Genomic DNA, 20,145 nt, shown 5'->3' on the forward strand with positions numbered 1-20,145 from the left:
GACAATGGCATTCGAAACCAGGCGCATGAGAGCGATGGTCCCAACCAAAGAATTCTACTAATACGAGAGCTGGCAAATATGAAGAAGACCTTGAGCACTTGAATTGAATCCAGTGCACAATATGATTCTCAAGGAATATCCTTGGAGGAGATGAAGGCCCTCAACTAGATAAAGTTTTGTAGCTTGGGTTCGCCAACCCAACAACAAAGTGGACAAAGCAATCGGCCACAATCAATCTCGCGTATACACTTGCTTGCAATTAATGTGCACAATAACTTTGTCATAGAAGCAGTATTGAAAACAGGCTATTTGGACAGTGCCTCAGCCGACCAGTGACATGTCCCTACACGTAAATTTGATGTGGATATCAATTCTGTAAGCCAGCCCGGAGTCGCAAAATATCATGAAAGCAATCGATACTTTCTACTAGACAGACTACTTGACTGTATAGACGCAAATATTTCAACCATGTCTGATTCTGCTTTCCAATTCCTGGCCCATCCGAAGTACTTAGGCTGAGACCAAAGGAAAAGTTGGAAGCTGACTGGGCATTGCCAGTACGTTTACCTTGAGTCTGGGAAAACGGATACAGATTAAGATGCAAGCAGGTTTTTGCAATGCCAGCACGAAATTCCACACCGATGACCCGCACGAAATTCCACACCGATGACCCGCACAACGAGAGCTCAGGACTGAGAGCTGAGTCTGTGCGAGCAGCTGCCACAGCCCGCAGCCAGACGCCAAATATTCAGAGAAGGCCTTCCAGATGAATGCGAATACCATGCGGAGAAGTTTTTCCCAGGAAATTGTTTCCGTTGCGGTGAGCCCCAAGCCAAGAACCCCTGTTGCGGCTAATACAAACAATGAGAAACATGATACAAATGTAATGAGTCTACGAGGCTCTACTGTGAAAACCTTTATCTGTGTTTCCCTCCGATTTGACTGTGAAAGGCTATATTTTCTATTTCATACCGGTGACACATGAGTTGTAAGTTCTAGGGTTTTATTCACCTTTCTTGTTGTCCAGTTATTGCGCTAACTTGTTCCTGTCAGGTCAATCAGTACTATTGCTAACGGACGACTTCTTTTAATACAAAAAAAGCGTCCGCATTAGCTTCATCGAACATGCTAGTCACTGACTTACGAAGGCAATGATGAGGAATGGATAACCATCGTATGGAGCTAGCAGTAGGAGGAAGGCATCCATTAAGAGTTGTTTGAAATTTGCTATTTAGGGTTGCCTGTCAGAAGTTTTGCCCCTCCAGATTCATATCCGAGTCCTGTTCATCCACTAGATATGACGAAACGTAGGAAACAATGGGAGACTTTGCACTGTGCAAGGTTTCAACATGCTGACTTCTCCGCAGATATCACACTTGCCCTATTTACATAACCAGCTGTTATTTCCAAGGTAGTCATCTCGCTGGCATTTCTCAAGAGTTTCGGTCTTGCAGAGTTTGGGTCCAGAAGTTGTCCGACCGCGGCACCCTCAGCCACGCTGGCCTTTCGATCCACGACATCGCCGGCGTCAAATGTGGACGGCATCTGTCTCAGCTGGAACAAATCACCGGGTGCCGGCTCCGAGAGAGGGCTCTGCTCGAGCGACTGATCGCCGCTGTTTGCAACGACCGTTGAATCTGAATTGCCAGATCTTTCTGGGGTCGGTCGAGGCGGCGGCGGAAGCGATGTCACATAGTGGTTATTCTGGTGGGCAGACGTGCTCCTAACAATCTTGATAATGAGTTCCGCCATGTTCACTGTTGTATGTCAGCTTCAGACTTCCATTTCGCAGACTAAAGTGACAACTGCTTAAGGTAACCCTAGTTGACGGGCCAGATAGGAGCAGATGTATCTCAAAATACTGACTCTCGATCGCTAACTTAATGAGGTACATTAATGGATGAAATTGAATATAGCTGTAGACACTGTAGGAAGACTCAGTAAGGACGAGGATATAATAGCCCAACCATCCATGGCTGAACAATAGAGGGACTCGCTGTCCGTGAGCGCAACCAGACAACGAGGATAAGGCAGAGTCGCTTACACAAAGCTATCGGGCAAAGACATGATGCCGATGAGTATGACCTGATTCTATGTCAGCCGCCTGTTGCAGATATGCTACCGCGAGCGCAGAATCGAACTTACATCAAGCGATAGGGAGAAAAAGATCATAACAATGTTGAATTTGTACAAGGCTTTGTACTTGGTCAAACCATGGGCAATGAGTTCTGATCGGACTAGATAGATAAAGTATAGGTTGAGGCCGAGGTCAATGCCCGCGAAGATGCCTTTCTCAACCCGATCCCATATCTCGTTGAAATGAATCCAGGCGGGGCTGATTTGCAGGCGTGCAGGCATCCAAACGATGAAAACGCTTATATTAACTAAGCCGAGGAGTACTGCGACTGTCCATTTTAGGCGGACTACTCTGCGACCATCATAGATGATAAGGGCAATGCGGTTAATTATGATGTGCATAAGACATTGCGTCTGGCATCACTCAGTTAGAGCTCACGACTCCAGATTTTCACGAGAACGCCAGGAGACTGACCTGTATTGTCCAAAGGCAAACTAGAGGATAACAATTAGATGTCAGCGGGGAATTCAAGTCTAGTTCACATGGGCGGGATACTCACGGATGGCGAAGAACAGCCAGAAACTGCAGGCTCGGAGTCAGCGCACTGTCGACGTCGACCGACTAGTCAAGGGCTGGACGGTAAGTACCTTGAAGGTATGATGCTGTGGACATATAGGTACGAAATGAGAGAATAAATGACGCTAGCCAGCCACACCCCAGATATCATCAAGACATATGGATGGGTGAATAGCCGCTTAGAGCGATACAAAATCCGATATGCTTGGGCAACGATTGTGGTGGCCGTGAATACGGCACATGCTGATGAGAAACCAAATAAAAATGTGATGAGCGTCAACGAAGACTGGTCAGTGACTTCTGTTCTGTACCAAGGAGGGATGAGAAGTCCACCCATACTGCTGAAGAGGGGCGTGACGAATCATAGGCATGTACTTCCACGCGTATATAATGGAGTACTCTGCCATGAAATCTACCAGAAACTGGGAATGGAGAGGAGCGAACGGGACGGTTTGCCTTAAGAACAAACCCATATCAACGGCTGGGGGAACTACGATGTTTTACGTTGCGTCACTATGGGCGTACTCGCAGGTACCTGGTGGGGGCCGAGAATGCAGATAAACTTTCGCTCCCAAAACAACTCCCAGGGCGGCCCAGACTTTTGAACTCCACAGGCGGGAGGGACCATCTCGTCTTCTGTGCGCTGGAGGTCGGAAGAGGTCCCGTAGGTAGATCATCGGGTGGGACAACTCAGATAGGAAAGCTGTTTGTCCAGGTCTTCTAGCATCTTAGCTGTCACGAGGGTGGGAAAGCGCGCGAAGAGCAAGTGATCGGCAGGTCTTAAGCTACAAAATCTCTTCCAAAATCTGGTCGAGGGGTCCAAACTTAAGGGAGGGCAGACGCGGGCGAGATCATATCCATTCCAAGCTCTCTGCCTCTGACGTAGATCTGAAGTTAATCAGTATTTTGATGACTTCACTGCGGCATGGCGAGTCAGTGACTGACTCGACAGGGCTAAGTGCGTGGCAATATAGCCGAAGATATGAATAGCCACGCCACTACAGGCGGAGACTTGCCGGGTCGCAGGCTTCAAAATAAAGTTCATACCCGGGTTCGTCGTGACGATGCGCCCTGAAGAAATCAAGCATTTTGCGTCTCGCCCGCATGGGAAAGTAAGATTTGGGTTCATGAGATTTGTTTCTGGACGGTATCAAAGCACACTCAATGGCATTGGAATCATCTGGACGTCATTTCTGCTACCTCATCCATCTTGTGTCTAGTGACGTGTGTTTCCGTCTCGCGATTACTCTATGTACGCTGACAACGATCACAAAAAATTTTCTATCACGGATACATGTTAAAGACTGAGGCTTGCGTCGCTGTCAGTAGGCTCGTTTCTTCGAGCGGCCCTTGCATAAGCGTCAGAATTCACTGAACCCCTTTGTAGAGACAGCAGTTCGTTCAACCAGACCAATGACCTGACACTTTGACACGTCGTCGCCGGCGTCATATCTGCGGTAGGTTCACCTGTGGGCAAGGGCAAGCCAAGGACAACCTTGCCGAAGCCGTACACGGAACTTTCCAACCAAGACTTTGTGATGTCACTCTTCGATGTCACTTTTCAAAACCTCTGAGACGGTGAGAGAACACGAGCTAGATCTGTATACGTCCGTCCGGGGTTACATCTCCCATCACGGATATGAGGAGGACGGGGCTTGGCAGCACGGGAGTGCAACTCAAATTCATAACGGGACCAGCTGCTGCAAACCAGTAGCACGCTGATGATTTTCCAGAGAACTTACCTGTGACGTACACATCGCACGTGGGAATTACGTGAAAGGCATATGCCATGTTCTCCTGAGTCAAGATGGCAATCTGCAAGGGAATATGGCCAAAGAATACGTAGGCGAAAAGTGAATCCGCGACCGGGAGTATGTTTCCCCAGACAGAACCTATGCGTTTGCAAGGCAGCCGGGACGAGATAGTCTGTCCCGATGTCGGCTGTATCTGAACGAGATGAGTTAATAAAGAGCTTTTCAAAGCCAAGACGTCTTGGTTAATAGAACATGTTGTAACCATCCCAACGATAATGATTCAATACTAAAACTGCTTTTATTTCCACAGCGAGATTGTTGGATTCTCTTCTAGTGCAAACTCTCAACACAGTACCGTACACATTCATTTATTGGCAGGGATACATTTTGTAGCATCAATGGTGGGGGAGGAGATTGCATAACTGAGTGGTGACATCCAAGGTTCCGCGCACTTCAACGTCTTTGAGATTGCTTTGGAAAACGCTTCCCAATCTGTAATATTAATAACATTCTACCCAAATTGTCCGCACGCCGGTGATCGGAAGTATCCGTCGTGATATCTCAAGCCTTGTCCGTCCAAACTCCCCTTATCAACTTTTACATGTAGCACAGTCTATAGATAAAGATGTGTCACGGGGCAGGACTCCCCGTTTCTCTGCTCTCTTTCCGTAATCATTGCGTCAACTTCCGCGTCGACCGCGTCGACCTTGGCCACCAGCTCAGGCTTTTCAGCGCTGGAATCCTTCAATATTCTACCGAAGACTGCCTTCGCCAGTGCGTCGACATCTCTGGCGTTTCCCCAATCTGGCAATGCAGAAAGCCTTTCAAAGGCGCTCTGTAGCTTGCCTTTGACTGGAGCTGGCTTCACGGCACTTGCGTCCAGTTTCTGCTCTTCGAGGCGTTGGACAAACAGCTGGACGCAGTCTTTGGGCTTGAGGCTCTCGAACTGGATCACTTCTGGGAAACGACTGCCCAATCCAGCATTGACTTTCAAGAGCTTGTTAATGTCGTCATTGTACCCAGCGAGAATGACTACAAGCTTGTTCTTGTATGCCTCTTTCGTCAGGAGATTTAGCATCTCAATAAGAGCCTCTTTTCCGAAATTGTTGTCATCATTAAAACGATACGCCTCGTCAATGAAGAGAACCTTTCCAAGAGCTCGCTGGAAGACCTTTTGTGTCTTGGGGCCCGTTTGGCCGAGGAATTCTCCGATGAGGTCTGTTGTCGAGCAATCGTATACTTGATTGGTGGCCAACAGCCCCATATCGTAGAACACTTGCCCGATTCTCCGAGCTGTTGTCGTCTTACCAGTGCCTAAACACTCTATTAGCTTCTGGATGCAGTTGAAGTTGGTTATATTAACTTACCAGGAGGACCTCTGAAGAGGTAGTTGAAGGGAATTTGCGAGCGCGGCTCCATCTCCAGAGCCTTTGCATTTTGTACCATGCGTGAGTAGCCCACAAGCTTTTCAACAAGATCGTCGGCACCAACGAAGTCCTTGAACAAGTCTCGAATGCGGACTTCAGCATGAGTAGGCCTCTCAAAATCGGCATCAAAGTCTTGTGATTCCAGCAAGAACGGATCATACTCGTCGGTACACGAAGCGAGTCGGCCCTGCTGCAGCTCTTTAGCTCTGCTGAACAATATGTCGATCTCGCCAGCATTCCCGAAATTGCGGTGATTCCGTGCTCGCGAGAGGACCTCCATAGCAACACTCTTGGCTTTATCGGATGCCGTGAAACCTTGATCCTTGAGCTTCAAGTCGAGGATTTCTCGCAATTCTTCGTCTGTGAAATCGTCGAATTCGAATGCAGACGACATTGGAAACCTGCGGCTCAGACCTGGGTTCGATGCCTGAAACATTCTTTCCATTCGGTCTCGGTATCCAAGCAACAAAATACACTCATTGGGAGCACCTTGGATGTTTGCGACCAAGGTGTCAATGATGGCTGTTTTGTAGATATTCCCAGATCCGTGCTCATTCGACTCATCGCTACTATCGCTAAGCGCATAAGCCTCATCGATAATGAGGACTTTGCCCCTTGTGGATGCGAGTATTCTCTTCGTGATGTTCTCAGACTCACCGAGATACTCTCCGATAAAGTCAGCTGGGCTCTTGACCACAACTTCTCCGTCAGTGAGCAGCCCAATGTCGACCATGATCTGTCCGTAGTGCTTGGCGACAGTCGTCTTTCCAGTGCCAGGATTGCCGAGGAAGATTCTGTTTAAAGGGCAGTCGACGACGGGCTTCTCAGCAAGCTCACGGTCGTAGTTGATTTGCAGTCGATGCACCAGTGCCTTGAGAGATTCTTTAACGGACTTGAGTCCAACCATCGCCTGAAGATCCTTCCACGCCTTGCTGCTCTCCAGAGCCGTGGACGGCGGAGGGCCCACAATATCCTCCATTGTGAGGAAAAGGTCATCGGCCTCCTTGTCCGATTTGCGGCACTCTTCCAGTCGGACAGCCTGTCTGAACAACATTCGCAATAGTGTATTTTCGACCTCCCGGGCGTTCCCAAAGTTGGACGGTCCACGACATCTCCCCATTCGTCGGGCTACAATGCGCATGTACAGACCGTTCACGCCTTTATCAACCTTCATTTTGCCATTAAACTTTTCGTGAAGCTGCTTCTCAAGGATTTGAAGTAGCTCCGTATCCTGATAGTCATCGAAGCTGATTGTGAATGGGATCCGACTCTGCAAGCTTTGGTTGTGGCTCATGAATGTGTCCATGTCCTTGCCGGATCCGGTGAAGATAAAGATGACATTGCCTTGTAGCCTGTCCATCTCAGTAACGAGATAGTCGAGCACTTTACGGCCTGTGCTGCTGATATCAGGACGGAGAATATGAGCATCGTCTATCATGACGACGCCTCTCTCGTCGATCTGGCTGATACAATTCTTGAGGTCGTTGATACCCTCGTACACCAGTTTTGAGCCGGAAGTCGTCGCCAAAAAGTCGTCGGCAAGCTCAAGTGATGAGAGGAATTTGGCGTACAGCTTGGCCAATGTTGTCTTTCCGGTTCCAGAGTTGCCCACCAAGACCGTGTTGAATCTCTCTTTACTGAGATTGACGTCCTGGCGCCGAGAAGTATCAACCAGAGTCTTGATCTCGAGCATCTTCGCCTTGACAGACTCGAGCCCGATGAAATCCATAATTCCGTCTAGATGACTGTTTTCTTCATCCCTTGACTTTTTCCGGGTCTCCCATTCCTGCTTCGCTTTGGAGCTGACAACGGGCCAGGCGTTTGGATCTTCGGCCTCAACGCTCCCTTTCTCGTCAGCTGCTGATGGGTCAGGCTCCTCCGTGGCTGAAACATCGTCGTTGGCCTTTTCGTCTTTGTCATCCAAGTTCTCGGATGATGGCTCCGACTTCTCTGCCGATTTCTCTTCGTCTACATCCTCCTCGTCGCCACTTGTTTCGTAGTCATCGTCGTCGACCTCCTTCTTGCACAGACGTTCTAGTTGCTTCTGAAGCGCTTGTAGCTTTTGCTTTTGCTTCTTCTGGTCTCGACGCGATCGGAGGACTTCGCGCTGATGAGCGATCTCCTCCATCAAGTCCTCGACCTGCTCCTCATGCTCCTTTTTCCTTTCTTCTCTCTTCTTCTTCAGTGCTGCAGACCGCTGAGTCTTGGCCTCTTTGCTTAATTTCTTAGCTACGCTGAGTGTTGAAGCATCGTTCGTGGTTCTGGGATGCGACGCGGATTCCGACACACGACTGAAGTCCAGCTCGAGTTTCTCGGCCGACTGTATGGCCTTTTGTGTCGCTTCGACGAAGACCTCCTCGGATTTTGCTTGCTCAGTGCTTGGAGCCGCGGCTTGCGAAGATTCTTTGGCAGCGGTTTCTTGGATCTCTTCGCCTGATTCTTTCTCGGAAGGAATGATGAGGCTTGGCTTCGAATTGGCGACTTGATTTCCTCCGTCAGCTCCAGTTTGATTTTCCAGCCCATCGTCTTTGGACTTCTCCAATGGGCTGCCTGCACTGCTTGGATCCTCCGCCGAAGCGACATCGCTGGAGCTGTCCTGCGTGTCCGAGGTAGCGACAGTATCTTCACTTGAGGCACTGAGGCTCATATCTGAAGTTGAAGAGCAATCGGAGTGATCTTGATCAATCTTTTGGTCACACTCTGAACTGAGCTTCAGCACGGCGCCTTTGAAAAGGGCATTTTGCAGAGCCGTAGTATATAGACGAGGCGTGGTGTCGCTTTGTGTAAGTGTTGTTTGCAAATTGCAGCCTGCTGCTTCACAGGGCTTTAAAGCATCCCTGGAAATTTGGCGTCAACAACGAAACTCGCTACACTACCACGCTGGAGGGAATGCGTAGACGAGGGCGATGCAAAGCCTTCTTGGGTCACTTACCGTTGCACGAGCCCTGCATCCTGACTAAATTCGACAGAAAATGTGCCAGACAATCTGAGGACAGCCTTTGTATTTTTGTGGTCTTCGCAGTACACCTCCACACATGTGTTCAGCGCAAATTGCCCTGAACTGAGATCTACACCATTTGGGGGGAGTGACTGCTTGGTTGCTTCAGAGGTTGGGCTCTGAAGCACTGATTCCCTAGTAACCGCCATTGTCGAACTGCGAAATGAGGTGGCACAAGATTCAGATGGCTAGAATGAAAATCCCGTGCTCGAGGATGGAAGTGCATTTTGTGACTTCCCCTCAATCCGGGGAATAGGCACGGCAACCTATTAGTACCGACGCTGGCGAAGAGCCTCATTCAGGCATGTTCGTACACTTCGAGGCATTGAGGCATCCATTCACACGCCGGGGCTGAGACCCGTGAGGCCAACAATATCCACTCATACAGGCAGCTAGGCCGATGTGTCACGAGTCTACAGGCTTACATGCATGCAGGTGAGAGAAAGTCGCGCGTCTCATTGGTCGCAGCCGTCGCAACACCTGCAGACGACAAACTGCGCCGCTTGAGCTGGCCAACTCATTGCCCTGTTGCTGCCTAAGCCGACCTACGTTGATGGCCTGTCTTTTTCCGCAGCACCGCAGGCAGAATTTGAGGCTGACTGCAACGCGTCCCTGCAATGCACCAGGGTCCAAAACCGTTGGCTGCTTTAGCGAACCTGTCGGCATCTAGGCGCCCGCCACAACTAGCCAAGATGCAGTGAACTTTTGCAAATCCCTGGCTGTGGTACTCGTCACTGGACAATACACGCAGGTCCTGGAAGAGGATCGCCTTGCCAGAAAGTGGCTGGATGTCGATATCTCATCCGTGGATGAGACGTGGTCAAAGGACATCGATGCATTTTGCTTTTCGGCGCCATGCACGGGCTCTCTTACTGAATCCTCGAAGCGCACGAATGAAAGTACAACAGTAAAAGTAGGCATCTGCCGGGGGACTTTTCGCGTATGAATACAAAACACGGGTAGCCACATACATAAGAAAGTGGCGTCGGTAGTACAAATCCGCATAATAATAGAAGAGACTGCACGCATCTAATTAGTCTCCTGGGAATTAACAGCATTGCTTTGTAGGTGGGTAAACTCCCTGAGGGGCTGGCCTAAGGAGTGCGAAAAGGATCAACTCAATGGTAAGAGCTATGAACTCTAGTAATCAGGGGCGACGACGCAAGAGGATACCCAATAGACAAAGGCCACTTAGAATTGAGAAAGCTACCGAACCGAGAGTAACAAACGGCGGAATGGCCGACAATTCCCACAAATGCAAAATTGCCGACAGTGCACGATCAGCCTATGGGTGACAACAAGCTGGGGCCTGACGAGCAATCTGCCCCGGTGTTGATAATGACAAGATAACGTATAGTAACAGCACCGAGTATCTCTTCCCTATGCCAACCATCCAGCACCTGCTTCATTGTGTCTGGCCATTGCTTTTCCATATTTCGACCGATCCTAATTGCATGAGGTTGATCTTAAGCCTCTCCAGCACTCACGCGCCGACGGGACAGCAAATGTATGGACAATCAATGTCGACTTCTTTTGCCGCATGTAATCAAATTCCTGATTTATCCCACCTTCACTGGAGATGGTCGAGCAGAACCCATGTTCCGAGCTCAGGCACATACGTTGCGTCGTTCAAGTTGAGATCGAGAGGAGTCGCGACTAGCCAATTCCGTGATAGTAGTGTGATTCCAAATCCGCCCATGTGAGCCCATGCCTGCTGCTGTAACAGTTTGAATGGTTTCTTTCAAACTTAGCATCGCCTTGGAGCCATAATGGAGGGAAGATGGAAACCCATGTCACAGCGCATGAAGCTTCTCGCGATAACAGCTTCTTTGGTATAGTCACAGCAGTGCTATTTAGTGCGCAAATCAAGTGCCGGCATTCGATTTGTTTCGAACAACTCTAGACTCTTATTTTTTTTTTAGCACGAATTGAACGTCATCGTTTCGGATCTTGGCACGGTTCGGATGGCAAAGGAGTTGATTGGGCTGTGCTCGGATTCCCCGAAACCTCTATCAACAGTACGGCGACCGAGTCGGTCAGCATCTAAATCAGAATTGATGTGCTTCGTATGTTCATGCCCACGTGCAAGCTCGCAAGGCCGTTGCCTGCACGGGTTCGAGGCTGGCGTGTCCGGACTGACTCGACCATTCTGGGTCGCCGTCCTTGGCAGGAGGTGCGATCTTTGATACGCGGCCTATCACACGATGAGAGATTGGGCTTCCCTTTTCCGAAAATGAAGGGATTCGGAAGAGATCCGTGCCAATTCGGATAAGACGGATCCCTTCACACGTAGATTACCAACCTCGACACGTCAGGAGCCGCGCCGTTATGGATATTGGTAATTATTCTCTGTGGAATTAATGCTCACTGAGCACTACTCCATACCTCCCTGCAGATAGCAATGTCGGTATTCTCACCGATCACCGAGGCTGCAGATGATTTCTAAAGACTGTCAGCACAATTTGTGGAGCGTGAATGTCGGTAAAGGAGAACGATGCGTTCAGGTGGATTGAATACGGGACCGACTTCAAGAGAGGTTAGAGCTTCCGGCCACTAGTCGTATCCGGGTTCATGACTGGAGAGCTCGGTGTGTGTTTCAAGGAGGCTCCAAACGGAAGCTCTATCTCAGTGGACATTGAAAGAGTATCCCAACCGAAAGCCAGCACTCCGAATTAAGTCCTGAAGAAGAAGAAAATTGAAACGCAGCCAGGGCATATTCATGCCGACGACCCGGAGGATTCGAAGATAGAGTTGGTAATATGTATTTATCCAGCCAACTGAATCGAATCTACATCAAGTAGTTGAAGTTTTATTACATGGAACAGCGATGCAATCGTCCCCGGTACCGACCCATGTTGCTGTGTATATCTCAATAGTATGCAAAGGCTCATCATCGTATCATCATCCATCCGCCCACCGCCTCATCGTCCAGCGTGCGCAACATCTCATCAGTGTTTCGCAGAACCCAGGGAGCTCATGCCAGCCGCTGACAAGGACAGGACGTTCTCCTGACCGGGCGCGTTCTGAGCGAAGCGAGCATTGTGGCCAATGACGCTGCGCGCGGCCTTGTAGGTGTCGAGGGTGACCGAGAGCGTGTCAGTGGCGACAAACCAGTTGACGCCTTCGGAGCACGGCGGAGTTGTGAGAGAGCCGGAGTAGCTGAAGACCTGTTAGCTACTGTTCTCATTTATAAATAGATGTGACAAGTTATTGTGTGCGCTTACCTCTGGAAGGTGGTCTCGGACAGCATGGCAACGAGACCGGACATGGCGAAAGCCGGTGTCTTTGTGGCAGTTCCGGGGTTTGAGATGTCGCCGACAGAGGAGAAGACGGTCTCGAGCATCTCTGATGCAACTTCGGCTGGAGTAGCAGAGGCTTTAGCATCATCTACATCGATCACTTCAAGGACTTGGGAGTTTGACGCGCGCGATCCGGAACATTTGCCACTTCTCTCACTGTTGCTGCGGGCTTGGGTGTGCTTTGTGTTCTTACCGGCTTGACGCTTGGTCGCCGCGGCAGCAGGTGCGGCAGCAGCGGCAGCGTTGTTGATGTCGAGGTAGACACCCATGACGGCGATTTGAGCGTCCGCGCTGGAGAAGACCATGTGCATCTCCATAGCCATGCTGGTTCCGTTGTCAAGGTGCTCGCTGGGCAAGTGGAAGTGGAACTGTTGGAACTCAAATGTCTGGTTCTTGCTGGCAAGGGTCATCGTGCCGCCCTCGCCGACAATCTCAACGGTTGTGCCCAGGTTCTCAAAGGTGGCACCTTCAGCGAAGTCTGGAAGGGTCACGGCGAGGTCAGAACCAGGCACCTCGGTGAAGGTGCCTGCTGTCATGTCGATGGGGGACTGGTTTGTTCCTGTTGCGCAAGCGCCATTGGTGGTGGTATTCAACAAGTGCCAGCTTGCAGGTCCCTTTTGAAGTCCTTTCAGTAAATATTCCAAGAGCGTTCAAGAGGGAGTGGATTTGTAGCATACGATAGTACCACTATAGCCAAATGTATTCACAGGAACTTCTCCCTCCTCAGCACGAGGCATCAGGTGAGTGCCATATGCGCAAGAAGCAGCGACCTCTGTTGCGGCGAGGGCCGCAACAAGCACAGTGCGAAGCATAGACATTGCGAGTAGGTCGAAGCCGTGTAGAGTGGGTTCTCGTGGTAGAAGGGGTATGTTGCACAACAAGAATATTGGCAAGATAAGCGGTAAGCACAAATAGCTTAAAGAGAGACAGGCTTCTTGTAAGTGCAAGAGAGTGATTGGCTATCTGTGCCCAGCAGGTCGGTGCGTGAGATGAAGGAATAAGATCGACCCATTTGACTTTTGGGGATCGGGAGTCTTATTCTTTATACGCGCCACATGCGTGGAAGGGTGCGTGGAAGGGGCAACTCGCCTACCGGGGACTGTTTGTGGTCTGGCAGTGCCAAGGTGAAGGAGGTCCTGATGGGGACGACACAGGTTGGGTGCTTGGCAGCCCCCGGAGCCCACATAAGAGACCGTTACTCAATACCCCATCCGGCTTGGAAAATCGGACCATATCTCGCATTCAGTAGAAAAACACATTGCTTATGGATCAGCCAGCTTACATGACAAGTTGCTGCCAAGTGCTGGTGCTGACGTCGTGTTGATTATCAGTCGGCACGAGGCCGTACTGCCCCTCTCATGCCCTCCCCACAGAGGAAGAAGTCGGGTTTGCCTTTGCTGCATGGTCAGGGGTTCGGCTGGGGAAGCTGGGGTTGAGGTCGAGGACTGCGAATGATGCGTGAGAGGAATGAACGAATATGGAAACAATCACCTTACCGCCAAGTCCAGCGCCACCAACAAGTCCCTAGTCAGTACAGATGAGCGTGGCTGGCAGGCAGCCAGGGCAAAGGAGGAGGGAGGGAGAGTCTCGACTAGGGTTGCGTCGGTTGCGTGGGTGCTGCAAGGCATTGGACGAGATCTGGGCTCTGCTCCGCCCGCCTACCAGGGCAGCAGGGCAGCAGGGCAGCAGGGCAGCAGGGCACATGCAGTCCCGCCAGATTGGAATAGTGGTTCCTGGGTGATGCACGCACCACTTATTGATTGAAATGGCGGAGATCAAGGCTGGGGTGGTCCACTGCTTTAGGTTCAGGATGGATATAGAATCCACGGCTAAAGCAAACAGTTTCAGACTTCAGATGACCTTTGAGTAGATGGCCCTTAACATAGAAGGCAGTAGCCAGGTCATCAAGTCCAGTCAGTTAGCTGTTATTTCCAACATGAGTGCCAACCTTGTTAACATCGCGTGTTTCGCTCAGATGGTGTTTCTCTGCCGCCAACAGGGTAGACTAAAAGTGCGTAGCACGGAGACTATGGGACGGCAGCACTAAGGAGCGGGTGCGCCAGCCAGGGGTCGGCAACGGCGTTTCCAGTCGGATTACATTTGTCGGATGTCCCAGCATGACCGTTGGCCGGCCCGTAAGCTCCCCTGCCAAGCTCTCCCAGACTCTTCCCACGTCTTCCCTAACTCCCCAAACCTGAGCGACCCGTCCAAATTCTCCCGTCAGGATCCCGCCAGGGGCCTTCGTCTAAGGATTGCCAATCCTTGGCCGCCTGATAATTGACCCTCTGCCGCCAAGACTCCCTTCACATCACAGGCATCGTTCTCTTGGCTACCAGGCTGACAGCAGCGATCAATCCAACAAGAAGCAAGTTGGTAACGGACCAACTTGCTCACCTGGCGCACCGTCCGAAGGCGACTCGCCTTCCGTGCCCAGGCGCCGAGGAAAAGCAATGGAGCCTTCCAATTGTATTGACTCGCTTGCGCCGACCCCTTCACTTTCGTAGGGTCTGTCTGCAGAAAGAAGGAAGTCCGGTAGGCCAGCAAGACCGGCCCGGTCCAGATCACCCCAAAGAACCAAACCCCGTGTGAGCAGTCAGCAAGCTGAAGCTGTTTCAGGGAGCGCCACGTGCGGACAAGACCTGTCGCTACCACCTGGCCCTAAGTAGCACCAGGGCATCCAGCAGCACTTGAGCACAGACTGCGGGTGCAACGCTACCTTGTCAAACCTGTGAGGCGGTAGAGAATAATATTGTGCCCACAGCTTGCTCCTGGTCGGGGGGTTTGGAATTTCCTTTACACTCCATCTGCTCAATCTGCTCACATGTAAGCGAGCAAGTTTTGTTCGGTTCAACGCCCGTCGTCCCTGGGATACACCTCGGCATTCAATATTGACTTTGGTCTAAGTATCATTGATCACACTAGTTGTGCTTGGTGGGGGCTTAAGTCGAGAGGTTTGCCTGTTGGAGCAATCCAAGAGCTTCCCGAGGGTTTGCATTGGAGTTCATGCAAACCTCTCACACAAAGCCAAGTCGGTGCTAGTCCGATACAATCTTGAACTCCTTATTTAAAGTGTTGACTCGAGCACAAGTTCGCTATATATGATGCCAAGGATATATACGCAAGGCACATCGGCGGAGGTCATAGGTGCCCTTTTGCTGCCTTACAATACTCTCATTCTGATTGACGCGCGTTGGTTTTTAAGTTCCATAGCCTTGGAACTCCACCTATGATTTCTTGGCCACGTTCCCTTCCGTATTGGAAGGCTGTTGGACGGAACACGTGCTCTTGCGCTATCTGTTGCCGACGGTTATTAATTTCCAATGCTGTTCAGCGTGACGTTCTGTTCATTGAAAGGGGTTAAAACATTCTTCATTGCGTGGATCCCCATCTCACACACGTGTACCGGCAAGAAAATGTCTGTCTACAGCCAACATACAAACCTGGTTATCCGGAGAGTCAATCTTTGTATCGACGCGCCTTATCAAGCACAAGCAATTACGGTGGAAACTTTTGACGCTCGCGTATCGTGGCCCAGAACCATGGCTTTGGATCTTGACCAAGAAGCCAAGCGGGGGTGTGTCGCAAACTCCACGCGTCAAGGAGTCATCGCCAAAGACGGAAGGACAAGAGCTTCCGCCTAGATGCCCAGGCTCCGCCAACAAATTCTGATTGTCTTCCGCCTACTTGAAACTAGTCGCTCCATCGAAGCTTTACTCGAACTTTCCGTCATATCTCCGGATCAAGTGGCGTGATGTTGACAAGGTCATGTGCCGCTATTGGCAGCCACAAGCCTTGGGGTGGTTTGACGCCTACTATTCAGTCGTCCTTTGTAACACGACGCAGGCCTCCAGTCGAGACTATAACTTGACCCTTGGTGATGTCGCTGTCCTGAGAAGCGCGCGCGCCGAGAAAAAGTCGTCGAACGCGTGAGTAAGAGAGCAAACCGGCCGAGATGAAACAAGTCGTTCCGAGAGAGACAGACACTGAGCATGCATTTGACTGAAGATCCACTTGCACCTTCCAGACCGCCCTTGAATGAGAAGATTCTTGGGTTGATATTCTAGAAGAGTTCTAATCTTGAGCATGACTACATATGCTTTCCGCCCAGATGCTGGGACGAAGTATGACTGTTCCATGCGGGTCCATCGTTCCGACCCCTAATGGCACCGCGCTGTCCATGATCCAGACAAGCCATTCCGGGAAGCCAGATTTGCTTTCCGATATGAAAGTAAGGAGCTAACGACAATGCTTGAGCTACCCACAATAATTCACCACATGATCGTGTCCAGCATAGTGTGTTCCATGCAAGAGGCTGGTCTCGGGCAAAGAAAGCTCACGGCAAGCAAGGCATGCCCCTCGAGGTGATTTACTGAGGCATCCATGTTCAGTGCAAGTTATGACTCAGAGAATTCTCTAAAATCAACGTGTGTTTGATTGTCCCGCAGACCAGCCGGTTGCATGCTTTCTGTTCTTCTACATCGTGCTAGTCATTGTTACTAGTATGAAAGCCTCAAGAAAACACATTCAAGTGGCGTTGGATTTTGAATATCATCCCATATGAATTACCCATGGAAATGAGCATAAAATCAAAAGCCAGGTGGGAGTAGATGAGTGGAATTGCGCACTATTCACGTATGTCCACTGCTTGAAATATCTTTGCTATTGTGACATTTATCTAGTTCTGGTCGAGGACTAGCAATGCGTAGAATGACTTGGACTGGGAAACAAATATGTCCCTGGCAGATAAGTGATCGAGTTCTGTGTAGAGACATGGAAAATAAGCCTCTTCTCCTCGTGTCATCGACAGAGAATTTGGACAGGAGGTATAACTTGCAACATGGGTTTCTGGCCTGGTAGCTCTGCTCGTTCCGATACGCTTCGTGAGCTCTACAAGAGAAATCCCAAGAAGCGTGACAAATCTTCGCCATGGTGAAAGAATTGATCGACCATATTCACTACTGCGACTAGCCTATAAAACAATGCGCGACGACCGATACGGATGATACTAACTCGGTTGCGGCCATCTTGAAGATTCCTCGGTGAGTTCGAGATCGCGGTTCACAAGCAGGACCTGGTCGGCGAAAGGGTTACACAGGCGTTGGAAAAGTATTTAAAATGAGCTGGGACAAGCCGCGAGACTCACAGCAGAAAATATCACATGAGCCAATTTTGACTCACTTCTTAAATGAGCCTCTATTTCCTCATTTTAATACCAATGAAGTGGACTTTCTTACCTTATGAATCATGCATTTTAACAGATTATTCAATATGTCAAAGCTCCTTTCTGGGATCAAAGAGCTATCCAGACAGAAAACTCTTTGCAAAGGATTTAGTCTTATGGACGGGGGAGGCTTTTCCCCAGCCAAAGGTTTGATTCTATTAAATATTCTAGAATCTATCAGATTAACTACTGTGAATAGTCATATATTTCGAGACAATTGCCGATTTGGTATTCTCTAACCTCTCCCCCGACTCGCTTTGGTAATCGATGGAAAACGGCAGCAAGATTGCTGAAGGTTGGCTCGAGCTCCATGTCAAACAAGATCAGTTCATTGATAAAGCATTCGGGACCTCGCTCAGGCCTTGCCCGTGTAGGACCTTTTTCTAGAACCAAGATGCGATCGACCTCGCCATCGCTGTTGTTCTGATGGCAGACTTGACAGCCTGGATGCTGTTGCTGGGAGGGTTGAAGCATCTTCCTCAAATTTGACACTTCCATTCATAAAGGCAACTCAACGCAAGACACCAGCTACGAAATAGGTTGTCAGACCAAATCACATTCGACTAGTTTCATTTGAATTTCTAGAAGCTCAATTAATCTGGTTACCAACTTTAAAAAGAATCAAACCTTCAAGAAGAGCTTTAGAAAGAGAACCCCAAGACGCAAAGGAAAGGATTCTCAGCCAGTGTCTTTCCTTCAGTAGTGACAAGAAGGAAGCTCTTAATCCTCATCTCAGATCGCCCTCTGTACTGTTATAGTCTTCCTGTCTAGCTGGTCACTTCTTACACCGTGTACTTCGGCTCGCGCTCTGCTCCGTTGACTTTCCTGATAATCAATTTGTTCACCTCCAACCCAGTCACCATCCGGAGCTGAATTTCTTTCAGTATCACAACACTCTCAATTTCTACCACTGTGGAATATCTGTAGTAGAATATGCGTTACTCACATTGACTCCCATTATGACAGGCAACTTCTCCCCCTTCGCCTCGGCCTCAGCTATCGCTTCTGGTGGCGGGCTCTGAACCTCGAAGAACACGCTGCTGCCGCATTCCTTGCAGAAGTTGTGCTTTACTGTCTTATTCCCAAATGTATAGGACCCCATGGACTCTTCTGAACCGTTTGCGAGTTTTAGGTTCTCCTTGATCGGATATACAAGCAGGTACCCGTTGCGCTGGCAGATGGAGCAGTTGCACTCAACGACAGGATAAGCATCAAGAGGCGGTGAGATGGAAAAGGTGAATCGGACAGCGCCACAGTGGCAGTTGGCTTTGTGTTCCGAAAATTCTCCAGTTGGCGGTGGAAATGGAGGCGTGGGCATGATTGCGATTACCTATGGGCGATAATTGAAGCTTGCTTGATATTCGCTGAGTTCCCAGGTAGTCGAAAGCTGTCTCCCTTCCCGGGTCCCTGATCTCACGTTGAATGGCGCGAGGGGAAATAAAGCACTGTCGAAACAGACGGCAGGCCGGCCGCTTTATGCTTGAAGCAGAGGTCCGATGGGAGCTTAGCACAAGTGCCGATCTACAAGCGGTGAAAGTCGTAAGTGTCCGAGAACTCGCCGGCAGTACCTGGCCGCATTTACAATAGTGTTCTTGCCTTTTTATCATTCCAACTCGGAAAACTGTGCTTCTATACCACAGAGCGGGTATCAACTTCTCGATCACCAAAACCTCAACATGCAGTCTTATCAATTAGTGACTCAGTGGTATCCAAACCGTCCAGCCTTGGTTTAGTAGATGCCACCTCCAAGGAAGGCTCGAACTCCGCGGCCGGCATGGACTCCGGGGCAGACGCGGACGCCGAATATGTGAGCGGTATTACTTGTTGCAGAGCGATGCAAATGGGATTGAAACCATCCTGAAGTCGAGTCTTTTGTTCCACGTGTATTGTGAGATAGTCGACCTGATGATCACCGCCATAGAGCAAGGTGACACCTGAAAGGCTTGCCGCATGTAAAACATTAGACACCACGGCATCACGTTGAAGTCGTGTTGACTTGGAAAATGAGACCCACGCTCTCAGCTCCATCGGTGTCGAAGTTGGTACGGTGAGGACCTCTAATTCGTCGACGTATATGCTTAACCTTGTCCCTACTTCGTCTTTGGTCGACAACAACCCATAGCTCTTGGCACATCAGTCCCTCGGGGAAACATGGCATCAGTTTGTCGAGGTTCCAGCGGTCCACCACATGGGCGTAGGTCTGTCGGAGTGAAGTATGGCCGGCAGGACCGGGCTTTCGGTGCGCAGGAGCGGACTGATGCAATGAGGTGTCTGGCACCGGGCGCTGCTCGCTTGTAGACATGAACCACGCAGTCGCTGACAGTATCGATGCCCAGATGCTATGGCACACATGCGTAGGCTGCCGTTGACTGTAGATGCAGAAAGCCCCATGGGCGTGTGTCTGATAGCAGGTAGATTTCGTCGAATACTTCAACAGCAACATCGTTTCTTTTCGTACTACGAGAACATTAGTTCACACGTTGAGCAGGCTTTCTAGGCGAGCCAGAAAGCACGGGTGTGGAGATCTGGTGCATCGACTCCAGGCACGAGGTAGAAAGCGTCAGACGCTAGCCTGATCCGTTGCTGTGAAGATTGTCGATTGTGAGGAGTCAGGCAGCCGAGCATTCGGGTCTACATTCGACGGAGGGGTTCATGATGGCGTTCAGGCAAAGATGCGGTTGTGACTGCTGTTCTGATGAACGAATGGCGTAGTGACTGCAGCGCCAAGAAGTGGAACTGGGGACAGTTGGCAACCTAGGCAGATCGAGTCAACGTAGGCACTGGACTTTGTTA

General features: G+C 50.1%; 5 protein-coding genes across 5 annotated transcripts; 1 reads left to right on the top strand and 4 right to left on the bottom strand.

Moving 5' to 3' along the window:
• Nucleotides 1-1,244: 1,244 nt before the first annotated feature.
• J7T55_013132 (uncharacterized protein) lies at nt 1,245-2,990 on the bottom strand (the record flags this gene model as incomplete). Its single annotated transcript, XM_053141790.1, has 8 exons — nt 1,245-1,325; nt 1,390-1,757; nt 1,867-1,925; nt 2,045-2,085; nt 2,146-2,490; nt 2,552-2,571; nt 2,637-2,659; nt 2,725-2,990. The coding sequence occupies 8 exons, from the start codon at nt 2,988-2,990 to the stop codon at nt 1,245-1,247; spliced, it is 1,203 nt and encodes a 400-aa protein (XP_052995477.1).
• Nucleotides 2,991-5,020: 2,030 nt separating this feature from the next.
• J7T55_013133 (uncharacterized protein) lies at nt 5,021-8,981 on the bottom strand (the record flags this gene model as incomplete). Its single annotated transcript, XM_053141791.1, has 3 exons — nt 5,021-5,721; nt 5,775-8,611; nt 8,767-8,981. The coding sequence occupies 3 exons, from the start codon at nt 8,979-8,981 to the stop codon at nt 5,021-5,023; spliced, it is 3,753 nt and encodes a 1,250-aa protein (XP_052995478.1).
• A 2,799-nt stretch (nt 8,982-11,780) lies between these two features.
• J7T55_013134 (uncharacterized protein) lies at nt 11,781-12,949 on the bottom strand (the record flags this gene model as incomplete). Its single annotated transcript, XM_053141792.1, has 3 exons — nt 11,781-11,991; nt 12,057-12,745; nt 12,809-12,949. The coding sequence occupies 3 exons, from the start codon at nt 12,947-12,949 to the stop codon at nt 11,781-11,783; spliced, it is 1,041 nt and encodes a 346-aa protein (XP_052995479.1).
• A 237-nt stretch (nt 12,950-13,186) lies between these two features.
• J7T55_013135 (uncharacterized protein) lies at nt 13,187-13,895 on the top strand (the record flags this gene model as incomplete). The annotated part of the gene is made up of 3 exons (XM_053141793.1): nt 13,187-13,232; nt 13,463-13,589; nt 13,640-13,895. The coding sequence occupies 3 exons, from the start codon at nt 13,187-13,189 to the stop codon at nt 13,893-13,895; spliced, it is 429 nt and encodes a 142-aa protein (XP_052995480.1).
• Nucleotides 13,896-18,134: 4,239 nt separating this feature from the next.
• Nucleotides 18,135-18,670, bottom strand: J7T55_013136 (uncharacterized protein; the record flags this gene model as incomplete). Its single annotated transcript, XM_053141794.1, has 2 exons — nt 18,135-18,221; nt 18,299-18,670. 2 exons carry the CDS (start codon nt 18,668-18,670, stop codon nt 18,135-18,137), a joined length of 459 nt encoding a protein of 152 aa, XP_052995481.1.
• Nucleotides 18,671-20,145: the final 1,475 nt, after the last annotated feature.

Source organism: Diaporthe amygdali, assembly GCF_026229845.1.
Source record: "Diaporthe amygdali strain CAA958 chromosome Unknown NODE_9_length_1275696_cov_64_842800, whole genome shotgun sequence".
Classification (NCBI taxonomy): domain Eukaryota; kingdom Fungi; phylum Ascomycota; class Sordariomycetes; order Diaporthales; family Diaporthaceae; genus Diaporthe; species Diaporthe amygdali.